This window comes from Cupressus sempervirens, chromosome 2, assembly GCF_028749045.1.
Source record: "Cupressus sempervirens isolate cs-2001-9-10 chromosome 2, ASM2874904v1, whole genome shotgun sequence".
NCBI classification, from domain to species: Eukaryota; Viridiplantae; Streptophyta; class Pinopsida; order Cupressales; family Cupressaceae; genus Cupressus; species Cupressus sempervirens.
In genome coordinates this window covers 326,291,041-326,315,584 of record NC_143119.1, presented here as the reverse complement: position 1 = coordinate 326,315,584, position 24,544 = coordinate 326,291,041, and the positions used below count along the sequence as shown (strand labels likewise).

Below are 24,544 nucleotides of genomic sequence, written 5' to 3'. Positions count from 1 at the left end.
AATTCCCTTAAATCCTATATTATTTGTTCCCACATTACAAGAAATCAATTTAAGATCCTAAATCCCCGTTGGAATCAGAGAGATGTCAGTCGTTGGAGTCTTTGATCCGGATCAGAAGGAGAAGAAGCATCGCTAGCCCTTGATAATGGAGGATGATCGGAGGGCTCAGATCTCTTCCCTCCTCTTACACAAAAACACGCACCCAAATTTGAAAACGAAGGGATTCGTTGAGCGCACATTTATAAACACCAGGCGGGTTACATTTAGCGTATCGTTCTGTGTGTTTCTTCGAATTTCACTCGGAAATTGCTCTCTAAATTTAGGCAGTGCGATCGTGTTTGAGGGAGATGGCGCGAACAAAGCAGACGGCAAGGAAATCGACAGGAGGGAAGGCTCCTCGAAAGCAACTGGCAACGAAGGCGGCGAGAAAGAGCGCTCCCGCAACAGGGGGAGTGAAGAAACCCCACCGCTTCAGGCCCGGCACTGTAGCCCTTCGAGAGATCCGCAAATACCAGAAGAGCACTGAGCTCTTGATCAGGAAGTTGCCCTTCCAGCGTCTAGTAAGGGAGATTGCTCAGGACTTCAAGACCGATTTGCGCTTCCAGAGCTCAGCCGTGGCGGCTCTGCAGGAGGCGTCTGAAGCTTATCTTGTTGGATTGTTCGAAGACACAAATCTCTGCGCTATCCATGCAAAGAGGGTCACTATTATGCCCAAAGATATACAGCTCGCTCGCCGCATTAGAGGCGAGAGGGCTTAGAAGCTTTCTTCCCTCAAACTTTCAAACCCTAAGGTGTGTTTTCACACCACCACTTCTCCCTGGAAATCTCTTTTGAACCTTTGGCGCTTGTGCTGCACGCTATGGTCTCTTGTGTTTTGCTGAGGGAAATGTCCTCTATGGTTTTACCGTTTGAGCGTGCAAGAGTTGATCAATCTGGAATGATAAATGAAAATATTATACATTTTCGTAACATAAGGGTTTGAGCGTGCAAGGATTTTTATCAATTAAAATTCCTAATCGTATTTCATATGTAAAATGCTTTTCTTTCCATATAGTAATAAATCTTGAAATGGGCAGTATCAAATATGCGATTACAGATCTGAAATGCTTGCCATTATTACACTTCACTAAAATTTAAGACGAAATGGGCAAACGAGTCTTTTGATTGAAAGATTACAGTTCCAATGTATAGAGATTAATACATGTTTATGTTGTTTGAATCTCTTCAGCATAATGGTACCATTATGTTCTAAAAAAAATCTGTGCGCACTGTTGAGAAAATTTGCTGTTAAATTAGTTTATTTTTCCCTTCATATTTTACATTTAAAGATATCTTACTTTATTAAATTTAAACATTTCCAACTTTATTAAGTTTAGGATATCTGACTATTTGCCTCAAAACGTTGGCTAAAATCTAAATGATGACAATTCTAATTTAAAACAAGAGCTCTAATGGAGCTAGAGTCCCTGCCTTTTGTTAAAGGTGGGTGAATGCTTATTTATGGTGGATCAAACATGGGCAAAGCCTCATAATTAGAAGGTTTAGTTAGATAATATTTTGCATTATAGCCAATTGTTAAATTTTTTGCTTAAACAATTTGAAAATAACAAGTTTAAATATTTTAAATATATAAATTCAAATTAAAAGGTTGTTACAAGATTTAGATTTCATTATAAATATATAAAACAATATATAAGAATGATGATATAAGTACTTCATCATAATTTTTTAAGTTTGAATCAATTAAATCTCTTTAGACAAGAAAATATTAAAGACTATTTTTATAGATTATATTTTATTATCTTTATATACTATATCAATTTGGCAATACTTTTGGAGAACATTACCTTGAAACCTCTTATCACTTGTCCAAATTTAAAGAGAACACTTATTTTTTATTTTAAATTTAACATTAATTCAATAACTTATAAAACATACTACATAACTAAACATGAATAATAGTATTAGTACAAAATAACATTCACTAAACAATATAAACATTACTTGTAATTAAATAGAATTAAAATACTATTAATGTAAAAGATACTACATAACTAATACTTGTGATAATATATATAGTTGCAATACCCAAAACATAAAAAAAATCTTTATTGCACCCAACATCATCATTGATTTTATACTTAATACTTCTGGGGACTACTTTGCTTCCATTGCCTAGGGTTTTAGATGAGATTTCTCTCTACTATTGCCGGAAGAAAAAAACAAGTACTTCCTTTGGAGTTGAGGGGATGATTGGCTGCAATCTAGAAAATTGACAGTAAGTGAGACTTTCAAGAAATGCTAATCAAAGCATTGATTACCATTACCAAGCCAGGAAAGTGGATTTTCAGGTTTCCACAGATTGGCAAGGAATATCAGAGATATTGTAGGGGGCAATTCACAAATGTTGCCCTTGCTCCACCTCTGCTCCCCTTTTCGGATTATTTTCCCTATTATGCTCTGCTGCCCTTTAGTTGAATCTGCTTTGTTCGTGCAGTCTGGTACGGCTTGTTATGGCATTGGAACACTGCAAATTCAGTCAAATCTTCTGTGGGACTAAATTTCTGCCCGGCCTTGTCCGTCATGGCAATACACGGAGATGAGAGGGGGAATATGGTGAGGCGCGTGATGTTCGGATGGAGTCGCAGAGCATGTGAACCTGGACGAAGTGAAAGAGCATTTGTTGCCACAAATTGTGCTGCTCAATTCCAACAAGGGTTACAGTGCTCATAGGACATAACTGATGGTGTTTTTTACCAGATTTCTTGTGGTTTCAAGGAGTAGGCATATTATTTCTGTACAAATTTTCTATCAAACCTGGATAAGCATGGGTTGATTTTGTCAGAGGAAGGAAGGGTTTTGTGTATGAATGCAGGGTTGTTTATTTTGTAACACATTTCCAGCGTTATGCTATGGAGAATTCTAGAATTAGAAGGAAATTCTAGATATTTATTTTTAAAATTTTTTGTGCAGACAGTTTTCTTGCATGGCGGCCTCTAACATAGTCCTCTGTTATGAAGACGTCCGATGCGACATCCATTTTTCGAACTGGCAGTCGTCTGTAATGCAATAGAAAACACAACAATGGCAGATCCAGAAGAGAATCGAGTATGAGATTAATGCACGGTAGTTGAAGTTGAAGAGGGAAGTGGGTGGGTAAATTCTATATTAGGAAGGGCAACACTGAAGAGGAGATGAAGCCGGTGGGCACTTTTTCTGTGAATTTGTAAAGCAGGGGTAAAGAATTATAGTATTTTTTTTGCAATGGCCATAAAATGATGTTCTTCTGTCTTTGTAAAACCAGTAGTTGCACAGGTGGCAATTAGTAGTGGATTAAACATCATTCATTAAGGTTTCACTAAAGTGTGATATATAGTCTAAAAATGTGACTTATTTTTTCAAGCTTAATGTTTTTTGGGTGGCCGGAGTAAATAATTAAATAAAAAATTTGAAATAACAATTTTAAACTTAAGTATTAAATAATAATAAATTATTATGTTAAGATGCTTGTGATGATTATGTATATTTAATTACAAATACTTGTTGTAAAGGTCTTTATTTATTAAATGGGGAAAGAAACACATGCTTGTAGCAGAGGTCTCTATTTATCAAATAGAAAAAGAAAAGACAATAAAAATATACTCAACAAAATGATAATTATTATTATACAAATTAGTACTTGAATGCAGGTGCAGTAAGCATAAGATACATATTGTTAAATAATATTTTCAAGAATACAAATAAAAATTAATAAGAACAATTTATAATATGGCATAGTTTATTATCATAAATATAATTATCACCTACAAATAATAGTCTTAAATTCCTTTTTTCCCCCCTTCCATCAATTGATACTATGCACTCACAAGATCATATTTAAAATTGCTACTTTGACTTTGAAACTTTCAATTACCCTTATTTAACAAGGGTAGATTGATAGAAGAAATCCCAACACAAAAACTATTCAATTTATTTACACAATTGATGAACTAATGATCTTACATTTTAGTCTGTGTGCTTGTGTATATTCTACAAGTCTTCTTTGTTTCATCAATTTGCAGAATTTTTGGGATAGGTAATGGGCCTAAGCCTAGAATATTTATTATTTATTATTATTATTCGTGAAGTTTAGTTATTATGAAGCTTACAATTTACAGTACCAAAATCAGAATCAACTTGCAGAATTAGAATGATATATGAAATTTTCAAACTTGAATCCCAGCTGGATAAGTAGAGCTTCAATTATTAGATAGATACCTTTTCAAGTGAGATTTGGAATTCTTAAAATTGAATCAACTAGTGTACCAGTCAAATGTAATGAAATTATGACATCATCAACCTAAGAATCAAGAAGGCCACCTGTATGATGAGATTTAATATGTTGTCAAAGAATATGTACCGGGGAAAATAATTTCATTAGCTTGAGTTTCAGTGTTTGAGCCTGCCAGAATTTTCCTGTCAATACATCCAATCATAATCACATTTCAATGCATTTCTCAATATATTTTAGACTGAGCATTTTCAGAGAATAAAAGGAACTGAACAATATGATGTATGACATCACAGATCTGAACTGCCTGCCTCCATTACAGCTAATAAAATTCGAGGCAGAAAATGCAAACGCGTCCTTTCATTGAATAAACACAGTTCCAATATTTGGAGAGATAAAAACATACTGGAGGATCATCTATGCTTGAATCTTCATAGCTGAACGCCCGAACTACAAAAATATTCATATGGACTCACGATGAAATCCGACATCCCTGTACGCTATACAGAGAAAACAAAGTGAATAAGAAAGGGATGGCTATGGAGTTAAGCAAGTAAGAATGATTTCCTCCTTGTTGAAGCCGCCGCTCATCCCATGTGAAACCTTATTCTTCTCTCCAAATGGGACAGTGTTGCTGTGAGTATCTGAAACTTTTGTAGAAATTTTCATCTGCTGCTTGGCGGGCATTTTTCTTGCATGGCGGCTTCTGACGTAGTCCTCCGGGATGAAGACGTCGGTTGCAAGATCCATGCTCACACCCTCTACAATCAACAGAAGACGAAACAATGGCAGACTTTAAAGAGAAGGAAATGCAGAGTAGCTGGAGTTGGGAAGGAAGAGGGAGGGTATATATGAATTCTATTTGCAGGGAAGAAAAGAAGAAATCGGTGGGCATTTTTTTCTTTGAAATTGGAAAACCGTGGGTGAAGAAAAAGTATAACATACTTTTTGCGATGGCAATGAAACGATGGGCTTTCATTTGGTGTCTTGATAAAACCGTTTGCAAGGTAGTTGCACAGTTGCCAACCAGGGTACAAATATTACTTTGTATGGCTGCGATTTCCAAACCAGGTGGCACGCGTGATTTTCAGAGATGATGGGTACGATGTTGGTGTGAGCTTCGTTGCACTTGCTTGTCACTCAGACCTCCGCTTATCAATTGGGGACAGGAAAGATACCGACAATATGCTTATATATGATTATTGATCTTATAAATTTAATCTTAAGGTTATTTTCGAGGAGCTCAGTCATTAATATAATATATTAAAGCTTTAATTTTTATATTGATAGTTATTGATTTATTTTGTCTTTCGCTGAATATGGTGTAGGTTTTTATATTAATATTTTTTTAGCACTTCTATTCACTATTAATTCAAAGGATGGTTAAAATCTTTAAATTAAATCAAAGCTTGGAAAAATTTCATGTACTTATTGACTAAAAGTGAAGAAAATTATGATTTCAACTTTTCTATGGTTTTGTTTCTCAACATCAGCTCCTTTTTCCCTCCTTTTTTCCATAATTTAGCATGACAAATAATTAGTACAATTTGGAAGGATGATTTGAAAGGGTAAGGACAAATGACATGAGATGAAGGTGGTGTGCATCAAATATGAGAGTTTTAAAAATATAAAATAATAGTCTCATTTATGAACAAAAATAATAATATCATCAATGATAATTTTTTCTTAATTGATATGTTGTATGGGAAAAAGATTTGTGGGAGGGATGATGAAGGGGTATGTTATGAATTAGGAGTATAACTCCTTTCATAAATAGTTAGAAATATAGAATCATTGAAAATTTAATAGTGAAGGAAATTAGTTTATAGATATATTTTGAGATATTCTTTTGTGTGTGTTTATGGAGTTTAGACCCTTATATTGAAAGGGTTCTTGTAGAAACTTTTATATTGACATATGTATCTTAACATTCAATAAAAAAATAAAATCCTCACTTAAGATTCTAATATTTGAAAAAACCACCTTTCATCTTGCCAACACAAGGCTAGAAGTAACGTGAATAAACTAGATATAATGAAGGGATTAATCATCCTTGTACATGAAAATAGATTTTATAATTCCTTAAAAGACATAAACATAAAATTTTACCAAGGAAATATAAATTAAAAAAAAATCAATAGTAAGACCTCTAATAGAATCACGATCAGTAAACATAAATCAAAGGCTCGAGAAAGACTACACAATGAATCTTGGCAATCGTCCATGATAACCTGTTGTTTTGATCTCGCAATCTATAATGATTATTCCCAACATGATTACACAAGTAGGAATTTTGAGATGAAATTATTACCTAGCATTCTACCCTAAAAGTTTTTATTTTAAAAATTTCCATCATTAAAGGTTTGTGGAAAATAATTAAAGTCTTAGTATGTCATATAAACCGAATATACCTAAGACATGTTACTAGCTATTCCTTTATTAACCCCTATATTTGCCAATTCATGCATTGTTTTATTACCCTCCATATAAATGTGATTTATAGTAAAATTATCAAAAGATTTACTTAAGAGAAGAGATTTTGATAGTAACGAATTCTCTAATTGGGAATCAATTCTTAAATAATTAATGAGGATGGATGAATCTCCTTCAATTTTTAATTTACAAATAGCTAATTCCTTACATAGTTCCAGTCCCTCAACTAATGCTAAGAGCTTGGCCCACTTGTTTATCTCTTTACCTATAGGCTTAACAATAATAGCAATTTCATCTCTTAGCGCATTATGGATGCAACAACCAATGTATTGGCATTACCATAATTACCTCTTGACACTCCATCAAAAATCAACTTAAACCATTCATGCAAAGGTGGTTTCCAAGAACACTCATTCCAAGAGAACTCATTTGTATGTGCGCGCGCGCGCGCGAGAGAGAGAGAGAGAGAGAGAGAGAGAGAGAGAGAGAGAGAGAGAGAGAGAGAGAGAGATTTTAATCCTAGATCAATAGAGGGAAGTTTCTTGTCCCAATAAGTCATAACCTTATCTGAGCCTAGCCATTTTCAATATTATTTTAGCTACAATTTTTTTAAGTGAATTTGATAAATGAATCATCTCATTTTTCAATTTGTCTTCTAAGTAGTAATGCCCCTATTCCCTTGTTAGGCTCCCACTCACTTTGGAATTCAACTATAATTGTATTTGCGATAATGCCCTCTTCAATTCTATTTGTAACAAGATGACAACACCCCAATTGCGACAATACACTGTCATAATTACGATGGTTTAAACTTCTAGTCAGCCATTGCAATGGTGACATGTATGCAACAACTGCGCTGTACAAGTGACGATTATCCGTCGAATCTTACTGTCATAGTTACAATGCTGTTGCGACAGCTATGCTGTGCAAGAGATAGATAGCTACCAAAAATAATTGTTAGAAGTGCGACAACTAGTCAAATTATTAAAAAAAAAAAATTGCTTTTGTGCCATTGCAAGACCAATGGATAGCCATGATACCAAAAGTTTCTTGTTTTTAGATCATAATTGCTACATGGGAAAGCTTGTGTATCATACTTTAAGATTTAGTTTTATAATGCGGGTTCCTATCCATGTCCTAGTCCTTCTTGATGTTTAAGTGGTTAATTTGCACACATCTTGACCTTGTAATTACTTGGATCAAGTAGTTGCACTTGGTAGAATATTGTTACCACACAACATGTTGCATGCTATTTAGTATGGTTTTTTTTAATGCTATTTATGGTTTATTTTCATGATGCTACTTCATATTAGGATTTGTTCTTTATGGATTGTACAGTCCCCAGAGAAAAGGATGTGACACAACATAGTATAGATATCTTGAAGACTTAGACAAACTTGCAGCATGCTTAAACCCAACAAAAGCTATATGTTGATAGACACTCAACAAAGAGAGTTTTTCAGGTTACTAACATGGTGTTCTTGAGATTGCACCACATATAATATCTTCCATCAAAGGAAATTGATTTGAGTACCCAAAGCTACATTTTAATGGACCCTACTATGTATTAAGGAAGAGATTGGTGAGGTATTTTATGAGCTTGAACTTCTAGCTAGTAGCAAAATTCATAATATTCTACATGTTTCCTATTTGAAGAAAGCCATTGGAAAGAAAAATGCACCCTTCACAAGTGCTTCCATTTGTGGATGATGAAGGAAAATTGATCCTAGAACTTGGAATGGTGTTGGGTGTGAGGGAAGAGGTCGAGGAACAAGATTCTTTTGGAGTATCTTGTGACATGAAAGAATCTTTCACTTGAGGATGCAATGTAGGAAGGAGTGGAGATTTTTTAGCACCCCAGTTTGAAATTCCTTGTGGTCAAGCAATTTGGCTAAGTTCTCGGTTCAGATTTAGGTATTGATTTGAGTTCAAGATTCACTCAAATTTCTTTGGGTTGGGTTCAAATTCATTTTGGGCATGCCTTACATACAACAATATTTTAATAAATAAATAAATAAATAAATAAATAAATAAATAAATGTGTGTGTACATAGATGCAACAATACATAAGTTCATACACCACTATGCTACTATTAAAGCAACATAGCAAAACACCACCATGTCAATGTTAAAAAACAATAATGTCAACATTGATAATCAACCATCATTGAATAGACATCATCATGGACCATTAAGAAAATTATCATTGTCAAAAAACTCATCATCATTCTGTTGTTGCAAATATGTAGTACAAAACATATTGCTATATGCCCATTTAAGGTAAAGGTAATTGTGATTATTACCATATTGTTAGCTATACACATAAACTGTCATACTCGATGATTCAAAGAAAGCAAATTTTGATAAGATTGGATTAAATCATGTCATGTAGCAACCAAAATTAGATTAAAAAAATTCAAGACTTAATGATTTGGACTATTTTTCGGTCATTTGTATTAGATTGTGAATTCAAATTGGAAAACTTCTTTGGGTTACTTCATTTTACAAGAGGAATAAGGAGGTTTGTTTGAAATTTGAAACCTATCTAGATATAAGCATGAATCATATTTGGTCTAGATTTGGAGCCCTTTTGAATTGCCAAATGTTCACAAAAATCCATATGGGTTAGTTTGGGCAATTGCAATGGCTAGTTTGCATCAATTTCAAATTACATCAATTATTTCCATACCTAGAGGTACTGGGAACAATGAAAATGATATGCGTTAACTATTAGTAACTTTGTTTATTGTAGTAACCATTTTTTTGTGAAGATTTGGATGGGAATGTTATTGATTTCTCATTCTCAGTAGTTTGGCTTGAAACTTAGAAAGTAGAAAAATGTATATAGGGTGTGAGCTATTTTTGTGAGATTTAGAGACATGTCATTTTTCCTTTTCTTGGGTTTGGATGAGCTTGGATGTCCACCCTGTGATGTGCTTCCTAGGTGCATCCAAGGGGCATTTGTCTCCACATCTGCCTCTGCATCCTACTCCCAAGGAGTTCATCCATAACTAAGTCAAATATGTATCCTAGAGTGGTTTCAAAAATCCACCAAGTAAAACTATACTTGGAAATGTCCATTCATAAAACCTTCTAAAATGAGTTTTAATCTCTTTCAAACCATACTTATATGTGAATATTTGTGTAATTTAAATATTTTGGATGAAGTTCTAGTAAAGTGTTTTCTAGGAGTCTTGTGTATGACCAACAAGTATGACAATAAAGTTATAGTTTACATGCTTCCAAATTATTCGTTTTCATTCTACAACTACCAAGACTCTAAATAGAAGAATTGCTAAGTTTGTTGTTATGGCAGCTAATTTTGAGCCTCTTGAGATCCTTCCCCATCTACCATTGTTGGTTGAGGATAAGATACCTAATTATTATACAAGAATTATTTTAGTATATTTTATGGTTATGGTACTTGAATTCTATAGTTGGTTATGAAGACATCCTTCTGAAATTTTGGACATTTTGAACTTTAGCTATGTGGAAACTATTTTTTGACTGGATATATTTTCTGCTTGCAGTGTGTTCTATACATCTTGTAGAATGTGCCAATGTGTTTGTACCATCAAAACAGGCACTAGATCGTGCATGTGGAGTTACTCGCCCTGTCATTGCTTGTTCTGTGACAATTAATGAGGAAAGTCAATTAAATTCACAAATCCAACAACTTAAGGTAAGACTATTTTTTTTAATCTAATAGAACTAGAAATGATTTGACATATTTCAATGATGTTATAACATATGAATATTGGGGAGGGAATCTTTGAGAAATAATAATAGCTAATAATACCATGTTTCAAACTTTTACAATTGGTGTTTTAATTGCAGAAATCAATTTAGTTTCTTTTTGTTCTATCTTCTAACAAATTATTCCCCTTTTGTAAGATGCCATCGAGAAGCTTCTTATCTAAAGCAATTTTATACAAGATCAATAATAATACTCTTGCTTATTTTAATATAACCCACCTAGTTAACACTAATGACATGGTTCAAAGGGAAAGGATTGGTTTAAGCCAATGGGACTTGTCCATTGACATTATCGGTAGTGGCCGTGGAGATTTTACTGTGATTGTGGAGAATAGTAGTAACAAATTTTGATTGTAACTAGTACCTCTAATATTATTGCATAGTTGCAGTAAATCTTATTTTTCTTACTAAATTTTTCTTACCAAAAGTCCTAAAAAATACCATTATTATGGATTATTGATAATCATCATATTCATTGGAATTCTTTTTAGTAGTTTCATTATTATCTTATTCTAGTTGCTTGGAAATATGTGTGTTGATAATTTAAACTAAAGAATATGAGATGGAGTCTCATAAAGTAGGTTTTGTATTCAAGTTAATCTTAACCTAATTTATACTCTTAAATTTTAATGATGATAATGATCATATTCCTGGGAAACATTGATGTGTACTGTTATTATTTCCATTTTAATTGCCTTCAATTTTATTAGCATAATGATCTCGTTTTTGAAAGAGTGAATGGAGGGACCACAAAAAAAATTGGAACATGATCTCTGGTTATTTTTACTAAAACTTCCCTTATGAATCTTGATAGTATTCATCATTAGGAGTTAAGGGTTACCACTAAAGCACTTGGAGGATTGGGCCTAATCACATTTCTCCCAATGGGTTGTAGTATTTTATGCCTTATTTTTCTACATTAGCTTTAAACTCATAAACCATACAATGGGGCAAGAGTTCTACCATAATCTCAAGTAGCATCCCTTTTTAGGTTAAATGTTCTAAAATATTCTATGCCCAAACTAGTAATAAATTTGATATGTATTCTGCAGTTCATGTATGTATATTAATTGCGAAAACAATATAACAAACAACTTACCAATGGATGATAATCAACCCCCCCTTCAATGTGACCATTCTCCCTACAATATCTCTTAGTTGTTTTGATTTTGATTCTTTTTCTCTTTAAGTTATTACAACTCTTGCAAGGACAATAACATTTGTTATCGCATTCTCTTTGAAAATTAGACAACAATCTAGCGATTGTCTCCCTATTTTGATCAAATTCCCTTGTATTACTGACATGATCCTTCTTCATTAGAATAACTTATTCTTGTACTTTTATTGAGTTGGTTTTACTTTCTAGAACTATCATTGAGAACCATTTCAACATATACATTGATATTAGAGAGAAAACATTGAAAAAACATTGGACATGGTGTTCTTAATGTTTATATCTGCACACATGGAATTGAAAGAAAAAATTTGGTGTAGTTAATGTGTATATCTGTGAAAATATTGAACATGTTGTACTTAATGTTTATATCTATACATGTGGTTTTTCAAGAAAAATTTGGTGTAATTAATGTATATATCTACAAAAATATTGAACATGTTGTACTTAATGTTTATATCTACACATATGGTTTTGAAAGAAAAATTTGGTGTCCATAGTGCAGATGCCTAAAACTTGGGTCCCTTTGCTCTCAAATTCCCCTCCTATTTATAGAATTTTAGAAGGGGTTGGGGTAAAGATTAGGATTTCACTTTTGACTAGAGGGTAATGGTGAAATTGTAAATATCTCATAAGGCATCAAGAGGAAAAGTCCAACAGATTTAGTTTGTGAGGATAAAAGAGGATTTTCTAATTCTTTTAAATGTAAAAAAAAGGACTTCCACTTTTGTGAGGATAAATGGATTTTGTTGATTTATTAAATTTTTCATTTATTTTCACTTTTTGTCTTTTTCTTTTTCCTTTAAAAAAAAATAAAATTTCATTTTATGATTTTGAATTATTTTCTCCTCTTTTTAAAGTTGATATAAGTCTTTTTGATTTGATAGATGATTTGATCAATTAATGACTTGATGTAATCCTTGATTGAAAGTCTGTTATTTTCATCTTGATTTTATCCTTAATTTGTGTCAATCAAAATTTGTGTTGTTTTAGGTCTTTGCCAATTTTTAGGTGTCTACAAATGCCCTTATTTGAGCTAATATGTGAAGCATATTGGTTCAAAGGCTATCTAATTTTTTGTCTTTAGGTCAAATTTTGATAACTGAATGTCTGATTGATGATATTTGATTGATTCAAGGTTGATATGATGCCTAATTGCTGATAATTTGTCATTTAAAAACTAATGATTTGATATTGTGATGTTTAAAAATCCTTTGTTTAGGATAACTTGATTGGATGCCCCAGTTTGATTTGATGTTAAGATTTTAGTAGGGGTAGAACATTTTTGATATTTGAAAACTTTTGATGCCTCGGTATACTACTCCCTCAAAAATGAAATTGGAAAAATTGATGTGCAAAAATAGGGATGTTCCAATTTTATTTCTAAAAATGTTGATGGGAACAGTTGATAGGGAATGTGTAGTCCCAAAGTAATGTGTAGAATCAATTAGGCCCACTTCTCAGGATATAGAGCAGGGAAAACTACAATGTCTGTCTCCAAATATAGAGCAAAATAAATAACAAGTTCAACAATGTGTTTCAACAAAGTGATGTGTAAAATCAATCAGGTGATGTTGGATACACAGAAAATAGCCACCCCCTTAGGATACAGAGTAGGGAAAACTAACATGTCTATCTCAGGATATAGAGTAGGACAAATAATAGGTTCAAGATAGAACCATTAGCTGAATAACTAGATGTTAATATTTGATTGATGTAGGATGATCACTTGTGATGAAAAAATCATGTCATTTTTCAGCACGTGCGATTGTTTGAGATGGGATGAGTGCCCCTAGTGAGTAGGGACCTTCGGATCAGACACATACAGATGATGTAGGTGGTGAGACACAAGGTTGATTCTGTGTATCATTTTGTATTGCACTTTATTAGCTTATCATTTATGCCATTTATGATGACCTTTGGATATTGATGTTGATGACCTTTGGACCTTTGGATGATTCAATCTTTTTGATATATGTGATTTCAAGCATTTTGATATTCTGACCTTGCACTTGTTGTGTCATGGACTTGTTTGATGTTATGGATGGATGCATGTGATGTGGTGGTTTAATTTATAAGATGGTTGTAGATATTGATGTAATGTGGATGATTAATGTAGTGATGCATATGATTGATGTAGTAAAGAGGTGTAATACCACTTTTGAGATTCGAAAGTCACAAAGGAACCTTGAGAACCTAGTTAGAATAGGTGAAATAGTGAATGCATAAAATATGATGAATAGTGTAATGAATAGTGACCAAAATTGCTTGAGATTTGAAGGTCATACAATGTAATAGATGACGTGGTGTAAAAAAAAGAATGAGGTGAAATAGGAGAAATTAGTAACCATAACTATTTGAGATTTGAAGGTCACTTAATGCAATAAGTGGAATAAATGATATGTGAGAATGAAGTGTTATACAACGTGATAGTGTTGTGATGAGACAAAGTCCACAATAGTTGAGTGTTAATCGTGTACGAGTATGTTGTTTTGTGTTCTACTATTTGATAGCCTTCCTCAACTTGTGTAGCTATTTTGTTGAATGGTGTTCGTTAAGCTTGTCTGAATTTTGTTTGAAAATGCAAACTAAATGAATGCAACTAACTATCACTTTTTGTAATGAGATGCAAATTAACTGTCATCATAAAGAATTTAGTAAAAAGTGACCTAGTACAACCACCACTAGTTCAGTTACAGTGATATGAATACTGTATCATGCTGAGAAGTAAAACCAAACATAGGCATTGTACATGGAAGATACGACAAATATTAAGAACAAAAGTGATAGTTGTAGTAAAGGGAAGCAAGCACACAAATAGTCACATGTCAGATAAAGAACCTCACCTAAGATATCATACAAAATTGGTCGAGGTGCACATGGCCTTCTAGACAAGAGGAGGCACTTACAAGTGGACACCAATAATGCATAAAATTAGAGGATCACTAGAGCAAAATAGTGAAAAACCAAAGGCAAATAAAATATCATGACTTCATCCCAATACCTCTAGTCAAGTACATCATCAAGGTACTAGAAGCACATAACAAGTTAGAAAAACCATAATTTGCTGACCAGTGGTGCTGACAATTGTGTGTAATAGTGTCAAGTTTTTTCAATTCTTTCTAGAAGCAACTATTGTAGAAGTTTGGTAACAAAGCATGGGATGTGTCAACGATGATTCAATAATGAGATTTGGTGATTGCATTAGAAGATATGTGTCGGTGAAGGTTACAATGTGGGTATGTCAGAGCTATGTGGCTAGTGTACTTGGTACTGGTGCATCAGGATGTAGAGAGAAGACGTGTGACAAGGCTAATGAAGTGTGAGGTGTGGCAAGTAATGGCCATAAATAGGTGAATAATATGCAAATGAAATAAACCACGATGAAGAACAAAGAACAACCATTGAGTTTATTGGGAAGTCTGAGGAAGTGTGTAAGTGAAAGCATGTTAGGCTCACTAGATCAATTGCAATAGGAGGGTGATCTTAGCTAGGAAGGATGGGTGAGGCAAGGATGAAGGGAAAAATATAGTCGACAAACATTAAGGGAACTGGTGTACCAGTCTAAACTTTAAGCATACTTCAAGCATTAGTACATGAGCAAGATGAATCAAATCATGCAAGAATAGTGCAAGCATAACTTGAGGGTTTGAGAGGTAGGGTGGAAGAAACACCCTTGTTAGCATTAATGATGTTGTCAGGGAGCACAATGTAGCAGGTGTTTTAGGTGGTATTGGATGATGAAACAATGACATAGGTAGAGAATAGTCCACCTAGGGTGACGAAGAGCGTGTCAGAAGCAATGATGAAGGTGGGGGAGATGGACTCTCTAGAGAAGACAATGGAAAAATCTTAGAGAGTGGCAAAAGACATCAGCATGGGTGAGGTGACAAGTGCAATGAATTAGTTGATTAGCTTGAGGATTTTGGGGCAAAAGTCAATGAAGGAGGAGGGGGGTGGATTGAGTACAGTGGAGCCACTACCTAAGGTGGAGGGTGGAGCGCAGGCAACAAGTGAGGTAGAGGATTTATAGAAAATGCTGGCCATGGAGAGAGTTTGAGTGGATAGTGCGAAGTAGGAAGTCACATTGTTATTGGGATTGATGGAGAAAGCTCATGAGGATGGAGTGCAAAAAAAAGCAAAGAAACTCTAGGTGGTGGTGAATTTAGAGCAAGATCAAGTGCGGTTGTTGGAAGAAGAATTGCAAGTGGAACAATTACGAGTAGAGGGAAATGATGTGGGTCTATGGGTGGAGTGATCGTGAGCATAAAGATTGCATGAGTCACCAAGAATGGTGCAAGCGGGTTTAGAAAGTGTGTAGAATGAACTAATGTTACTGCAAGCACAATCTAAGTCTTTTAGGGATGTGACTGCAAAATCAAAAATCTTTTCGTTATAGTTACAAGAGTGATTAGCATTGAGCAAGTCAAAGGTGAGGCAGTTACATCAGTGATTGAGTGAAGTGAAAGCAGATGTAGAGTGTTGGAGAATGGTGATTGATCAAATGCAATAGGAGTGGGGTGTGGCCCAATGAGCAATCATTATGCTAGGGATAAACAAGCTGGTGGAGAATGTGTTTGTGGATATGTAACAAATGATGAAAGTGTATTGGGAAGCCACTTATTATATGGGGCTTTATCACGAGTCGCTTCCCAAGGATTAGTGATGAGAGACTCAATTTGTAGATAGGGAATTCAAACAACTGTTGAACACTTAATTGCACAGGGAGAAATTTCCAATTCCCATGAATGCTGTGTGGGTGTGAGGAGGATTATCACTAGGGGCCTCATCCTCTAGGGCTGGGTTTGCAGAAAGGCCCTTGATTAGACACCCTATCCTGTCACCTCCTAAAGGGATGCCAAAATAAATGATTTTCCAGATGTCATTTGAATGTAATGTTGTTGTTACCACCATAATAGAATAAGAAGTGTGTTTATTTTTGTGGCAAGCAAAAGGGGTGACTAGTGTTCATGTTACCGAATCATGCAATCGAAATGTTAGGAACCTGTGTGTTCCTTCTGTTTATTTTGTTAGAGTAGTGTTGTTGGACGCATATGCTTTGTAAGTCGTCCCGTGAGTATATTTTATTATCCCACATGCATAGGTAGTATTACTTTTCTAGATCGTACTCAGTATATAAGAATAGGTTGAGGCCCTTGATGGGCACGGACGAATTTATTGTATTGAGCTTGCTCAAAGGAGGTTACCCCCTCGAAGTGGCCTGCGATCAGTAGATTCATTCTGAGTTCTGCTATCACTTTGTATTCTGTTATTTCGAGCATTCTCACGATATTGCTAGGTTCATCACATCTGGTATCAGAGCACTCTCTTGGGCTCGCTGGGTGGAAATTACATCAAATTTTTTTTCTGTCGTGGCCTTCAGGTTCCTCTCACTTCTAATATCTCTTGTTATTGCAATAACTCTTTTCAGTTGTTCTGTCTGTGAGTGAATTTTTCTAAGTCGACTGTTCAAAAAAAAAAAAAAAAAAAAAAAGAGTAAAATTTTTTCTGTTTTTTAGTCGTAGCTTCCTTGTTTGCTTTCTGTTTCTGCTCATACTTCCGCAGAACGTCTGCAATATCATTTCGCATACTTCCTTCCTTGGCGACCCAACCCCAAATTTTACATATCAAAGCCCTAAATCCCTCATTTATCTAATTTTAGGGTTTGCCCTATCTTTTTCACCTCTCATCCAATTGCCACCAAACTGAGCCACAAGATTCAATTCCTCATTTTGCTCCCTTATCCCTCTTGGACTGTTCGCCTCATTTCGCCTCCCTACCCTTGAAACCCTCATTTTTCTGTTTCCCTTGTCCCCAGATAGTCTCCCACCACCCGTCGAACACCCATTTCCTATCTGAGTTTTACCCAAATCCAAGTTTGCCGTAACTAAAAAAGTTTTTGTTTCTCATCTTCTACCCATTCAAAAAATCATTCACCAGCTAGCCAATAATCCTTCTGCTATACCACATTACTCTTGGGATGGTGCTTCTCTTCAATACAAGGGTCGGCTAGTGCTTCCTCAGAACCCAGCTCTACATCAGGCTATTTTTTATGAACTCCATGCTTCTCCTTCAGCAGGGCACTCAGGCTTCCTCAAAACTTATGAGCGAGCAAGGAGAAACTTCTTTTGGAAAGGGATCAAACAGACGATTCAACAGATGGTGGCTGAATGTGATACTTGCCAACGCCACAAGGGTGAAACGACCCTCCTTCCTGGCTTGCTCGAACCATTGCCCATCCCTACACGGATTTGGACTGATATTTCTATGGATTTCATTGAAGGGCTTCCTAAATCCGGTGGCAAGACAGTGATCTTGGTTGTGGTTGATCGTCTCTCGAAATATAGTCATTTTTGTGCCCTCAGCCACCCCTATACTGCCTCCTCTGTTGCACAAATCTTCATGGACCAGATATTTCGTCTTCATGGACTCCCTTCTTCCATTGTCTCTGATCGTGATGCAACTTTTACCAGTCATTTTTGGACTGAACTGTTTCAGAAAACTGGCACCAAACTGAAGATGAGTTCGGGCTATCACCCACAAACTGATGGTCAAACTAAAATTGTCAATAAATGCTTGGAAACTTATCTTCGTTGCTTCACTTCCGAACAGCAACATCAGTGGGCCAAGTGGCTCCCTTTAGCTGAATGGTGGTACAATACCTCTTACCACACTGCCTCTAAAATGACTCCATATGAAGCAGTCTATGGTCAGGCACCTCCAGTGCTCCTTCCCTACACTCCCAACAGCTCACCAGTCCAGGCAGTTGACATAGTTCTCCGCAGCAGGGATCAGATTCTTCGTACCTTACAGGATAATCTTCACATGGCCCGTAATCAGATGAAACAGCAAGCAGATCAACACCGTTCTGAGCGCTCATTTCAAGTTGGGGATATGGTTTTTCTTCGTCTACAGCCATACAAACAATCCTCCCTAAAGCTGAAAGGGCATCATAAGCTGGCCCCAAAATTTTATGGGCCTTATAAGGTTCTGCAGAAGATTGGTTCAGTTGCTTATAAACTGGAACTTCCTCCTTCTTCCCGCATTCATCCAGTCTTTCATGTTTCTTGTCTAAAGAAAGTTCTGGGTACCACTGTCAGAGCACAAACTACTCTCCCTGAAATGGATACGGAAGGATCCATTATCCTGGAGCCGATGGCAATCATTGACCAGCGCACTCGCCAGCTTCGCTCTCGCTCCATCTCTGAGGTCTTGATTCAGTGGCATGGCATGCAACCAGAGGATGCTACCTGGGAACCCCTTCTTCAGATTCAACAACAGTTTCCACACCTTAAGCTTTGAGGACAAAGCTTTTTTCTAAGGGAGAGGGGATGTTAGGAACCTGTGTGTTCCTTCTGTTTATTTTGTTAGAGTAGTGTTGTTGGACGCATATGCTTTGTAAGTCGTCCCGTGAGTATATTTTATTATCCCACATGCATAGGTAGTATTACTTTTCTAGATCGTACTCAGTATATAAGAATAGGTTGAGGCCCTTGATGGGCACGGACGAATTTATTGTATTGAGCTTGCTCAAAGGAGGTTACCCCCTCGAAGTGGCCTGCGATCAGTAGATTCATTCTGAGTTCTGCTATCACTTTGTATTCTGTTATTTCGAGCATTCTCACGATATTGCTATAAGGAGGTTCATCACACGAAAATGTTAGATAAACATTGTCATTTGCATTTTTGCTATTTTGTGGATATGTTTTTGGATTTTTTTTTGCATTTTGAGGAATATGTGGATGTTTTTGGAATTTTTGTAAATATTTGGAAGGTTGTCAATCTCCATAAAAGTGGGAACAATAGGATTTGTAGAGGAAGAATGACCTTCACTTATGTGTGGGGAATTAAATGTTGACATGGGCTCTCAATGAAAGATGAGTACGAACTTGTGTAACATTTGGAGAGCCCTAGCGTTCAAGGTGGAAAAGGTAGGAAGTGCTAAACCATGAATGACACAATTATGTATATATTGATAGCCTTTGTAGACAAGCCGAAAGCTAGATTTTGGATTTTTCTCTAGGTGTGTGTCAAGACGGATACTCATAGGGCCTGTGAAAAGGTGTTTGGGCCTCCAGGAGGTTTTGATGGCTGAAAAAGGTACAAGAGGGGCCTTCAAAAAGGCATTTGGGGGTCTAAGAAGGACACTTGGACCTTGAAAAAGGTGCATGGGGTTTAAAAAAGGCATTTGAGGGCCCAAAAGAGGTGATTGAGGGCCTAAAAAGGGTGCTTGGGCCTTGAAAAAGGCGCACAAGGCCTAAAAAGATGCTTGAGGGCCCAAAAAGGGGGCTTGGGCCTTGAAGAAGGTGCATTGGGCCTAGGCCTTGAAGAAGGTGCTAGGGATCTTGCAGTCTCTCAAACGTACACTTACTTATTTTGTGCCCCCATGTGAGGTGATGATGAAAGAGTCTAACAAATATCTTGGCCTTTTCGAGTTAGCATTGATATGTTTGTTGAAAGGTATTGGATCAATTGTGGTCTCTGCAACATAAATAAGATTGGAAATCCGTCAAGAATTATTGTTCTTAAGAGGAGAGAAAAAGAACACAAAAAAGACCTCTTCAACTATCTGCGTGTTGTGCCAGATTTACCAAAACCCAAGAAGACGTTTCAAGACATAACTACGCTACTTCTTAATTAATTGATGCACTTGTTTATTGTTTTTGCCAAAGGTAATAGGGCTATAAACTATGCCATAAAATATTTAAATATTTTTCAATGTAATGGGCCTCACCATTGATTTCATATAAAATTGATCGAGGTATGTAAACTTGTCCCAAAGGAGCAACAATTATAGACGAACATCGGCTTGACATGAAATCAATGGATCATCAGTTTGAAAAATATAAAAATAATTTAAGCAAAATTAAATAGCATGGTTGTTATTGTTTTGGTGGGATTTTTGAGCCATTTTTTAGGTTTTTCGACTATTTTTGATGATTTTTGATAATTTTTGAATATTTTTATAATTTTTGAATGTTTTTGATAATTTTTGAATATTTTTGACAATTTTAAACAAATTTTGAATGCTTTTGACAATTTTTGAATGTTTTGGATAATTTTTGACAATTTCTAAATGTTTTTGATAAATTTTGGCAAAATTTTGAATGTTTTTGATAATTTTTGCAATTTCTGAATGTTTTTGACAATTTTTGAATGTTAATAAGGGTGTGTGCACCAAGTTGTGGTGCCAAAAACATGGCACCTCGATTTTTTTAAAATTTTAAAAAGTGCGTGTATGCTATAGCGCGTACACACTAAAACATGGACATGCTTTTTAAAATTAAGAAATTTTATAAATGGGCCACAAACCCATGGCCCATTTCATTTTGTTTGTATTTTCTCCTCACAACACATATGTGAGTTGAAGAAATCGAAGACTTTTGTCACCTGCCTCCTCAAAATGTCTCCTCATCGCTGAAGTTCAAGATCGAGATCACTTTCATATATTTTCTACATTTGTGTTTGCATAGTTTTATATATTTTTGCATTGTTTTGTAGGTTTTTTCAATTTTGTTTTAAATTTGTTTATTTATTTAGATTGAAATTGGTTTCTTATTAGGAAATGTAAATAATGAACTACCAAATCCCTAGCTAGATCAACAAGATTAAAATAAAAACCCTCCACAAAATCCAAATCAAAACCCTCCACAAGATGAAAATCAAAACCCTTCACAACAAGAGCTAGAAATTCCACAACCTGCACTGATTGGAAGACCTCCTCTGGGCATACAAGACAACAAATGAATGATATAGAAAGAGGGAAAAATGAATTAGAAGCAACCATTGGTAGGTTGAAAGGTTGTGGACAAACCAATCTGATGAGAGCACAATTGGCATCCTCCCTCGAATCCATTATGACCCATGTAGATTTTGTTAGTGGTTAGTTGGATATTTGGCATGTTAAGAGGGATGAACAAAGAAGATATTATGCAAACAAATTATCATATCAAGATGTTAAAATAAATAAATAGAAAAAGGTAGTATTTGTGCATTGTTTAAAAAGCCCAGAGAGCAAGATACTGACATTCATCGAGTTTGACTCAAAATCACACAGTTAAATCCTGATATTCATATCACAATTTGACTAGCTGTGGAAATTATCTCCTACTTATCGAGCAAGATACTGTTAGAACAATAACTAAAATATTCCCCGTCCATTGGTGCATACATGATGGTATTATAAATAACTTTTGGGATAGATTTTGGATGGTCTTTGATGCCCCTCCCTACAATAATCACGAAGTTCCAATATATTTCTTAAAGAAATTGTATTGTGTTAATTTGTCCTTGGGGAGATCTCCAATTATTTTGATATATTAGAATCTTAGGGTAGAGGTGGGAGGTCATCATTTGAGAGGCTGGGGGCATGTCGTGACCCTAATGTAGTTAGGGCACCTGTTGTCAAGCCATAGGGTGAGCATGTGATTATTCCTTCAGTTATGAAGGAACATGTAGAGGCCAACACTTTAGGGACTATTAATGCTTTGACATAGACCCTCATTCATTGCACGAGCCCGTTAGTTGAGGAGGAGACTTTTGTATGTCATGGTCACATGTACACATCATGTGGATGCTTATGCACATTTGGCAATCATGATGGAGATAGTATGGAAGATGGGCTAGTCATTGATCAGTTCTTGAGTCAAACATTTGGCATTGACACACAAGTAAATTACAATTATAATAAACTAATTTGATCACATTTCATATGTATAGTGAATGACTAATTAATTAGCATGTATTGACATTGTTCAAAATTCAGGGTAAGAGTGTTGCTAGCCCTAGTAGAGATCCCTCGGCCCCATTTTTTGCCCCGTTGACAAGTCTAGAGGTATGTATCGATTTAATCATTTAAATTAATACATATGTTTATTAAGTAATCATATGAAGGATTGAAATTTTTTTTTTATTCTTGTGCATCAGTTCTCTATTGGACCATCGACATTCACAAGGGACTCCGAGCCTAGGCACGATAAGAGCTTTGTAGACGTACATTTGTTTCATGTTAATTTAATTCATTTGATTATATTTGTATCATGTTTCATGTTACATGTAACTTGTATTGTATGACATGCAACTATTGACATCTGAGATTCCTCCTCATCTTCGCCAATCCATCAATCATGGAGTTGCTGCAACAATGGCTAGTTCAGAGCCATTGACTGAGGTATGAAAGAATTTTCTTGGTTTTAGTTTTTGTTTATAATATTTAGTATCAAAATTTCTAATTTTATTTATAAGTGATTATATTGATTGAATTTTTGTAGGGCCTTGTTACACTCGATCATCCGCGAGCCTTTAAGGTGGACGTACAGAGTGACTATTTGATGGCATTAAGAAAATAATTAATTTTGTGTGTACATATATTTGATTTCAATGTATAATAATTATTGATTCATATCTAATTTTTTTTTGTATTAGATCGAGTTAGAGAAGAGCCCAAACAAGAGGATGAGCGAGCGTGTGAGGAAGACCCCATCATCCCCATCATCTCCCTCCACATGATGAACCGAGACCTCTAGGGATTTTTTTCCTTCCCCTCGTGGGAATGAGAAGATATAGTTGATAAACACACATGTATAGGCATTAGTGGACATATATGTTAGGTTTTATGTCAGTGGACATATCCGATATACATTTGATGTATATATGAAATTTTATATTTGATGTATGACATATATTTGATGTATGACATTATTAGTCTTATGATATTATTGGTTAATATATGATATTTTTGTTCATGTATGACATTATTGGTTATCATAATATATTATGTGTTTGTTAATGTATGACATTATTGGTTATCATTTTATATTATATATTTTTTCATGTATGACATTATTGGTTATCATAATATATTATATGCTCATTCATGTATGACATTATTGATTATCATAATATATTATATGTTCGTTCATGTATGACATTATTGGTTATCATAATATATTATATGTTTGTTCATGTATGACATTATTGGTTATATATATATATAGTTTTTTTTGTTTATGTTTTAAGTACATTCATGTATTTCATTTTAATGTAAATTGTATCCAAAATGATGTAGAGTGCTAACACCAAAAGCTAGTGGATTCCCAACAAACTACTTGATCACTTTCCCTATTCAAGACTTGGGAAGCAATAAGGAAAAAATGAGAAAATTTGAGAAATGGTTCATAATCAACTTCTTGCTTCAAACTAACATCTTAGACACTTCAAGGAACATCTAATAACTATCTCACAAACTTTAGTCTGTCATCTACTCTATCCTTCCAAGAGATTCTTCAACATCCTATGGGTGAAAACAATCTTCCAACATCTTATGACTGTATTTTCTTTGCAACAACATGTAATTTTCTGATTTTCGGACAACTCTTCACAAAGGGAAGTGATTATGTTTCAAACCCATAAAATGACTATTAAGACAACCAAGAAGATCATTCACATCTTCCACTAACTCCATTCAATGATAACATGCAACTATATAAGGTTTAATGACTCTCAAAACACTTATTGAGTCAACTTATTAACAAAAACAACAAAAAAAGAAAAATCATTAGGACTAATGCAACTTGGGTTTATAAGTGACCTCAAGTTCCTTGACCTTACAAACAAGGATTATCTTATTACCATAAAAAAATAACATGTTCAAAATAATGTGTATGATCACCTCTTTACCTTCTATCATGAGTCTCCATCATTGGATGAGATGACATATCCAGTTGCCATAGTCAAAGATTGCTGCCCTATGGCATTTAGTGATACTCAGGGACAATTTAGTTCAGCGTGCCTAAGAAAATTTGAGTGCTCAACAAGATGGAAGGAGCTTGGAGCTAGTGTTTACCTAGCCACCCAGAGCTAATAGAATAGATAGTTTGATCCCACGATGAAAGGTGAGAGAGATTTGGCAG

General features: G+C 35.0%; 1 protein-coding gene across 1 annotated transcript; it reads left to right on the top strand.

Annotated features, from left to right (window-relative positions):
- The first annotated feature begins 259 nt into the window (after nt 1–259).
- LOC149572422 (histone H3.2) lies at nt 260–974 on the top strand. The gene has a single exon (XM_089813591.1). It carries the CDS (start codon nt 348–350, stop codon nt 756–758), a length of 411 nt encoding a protein of 136 aa, XP_089669717.1. The 5' UTR covers nt 260–347; the 3' UTR covers nt 759–974.
- The last annotated feature ends 23,570 nt before the right edge of the window (nt 975–24,544 follow it).

Bases quoted from the DNA above. Each gene is read 5' to 3' on its own strand.
- LOC149572422 (XM_089813591.1), top strand. From the start codon at position 348: ATGGCGCGAACAAAGCAGACGGCAAGGAAATCGACAGGAGGGAAGGCT.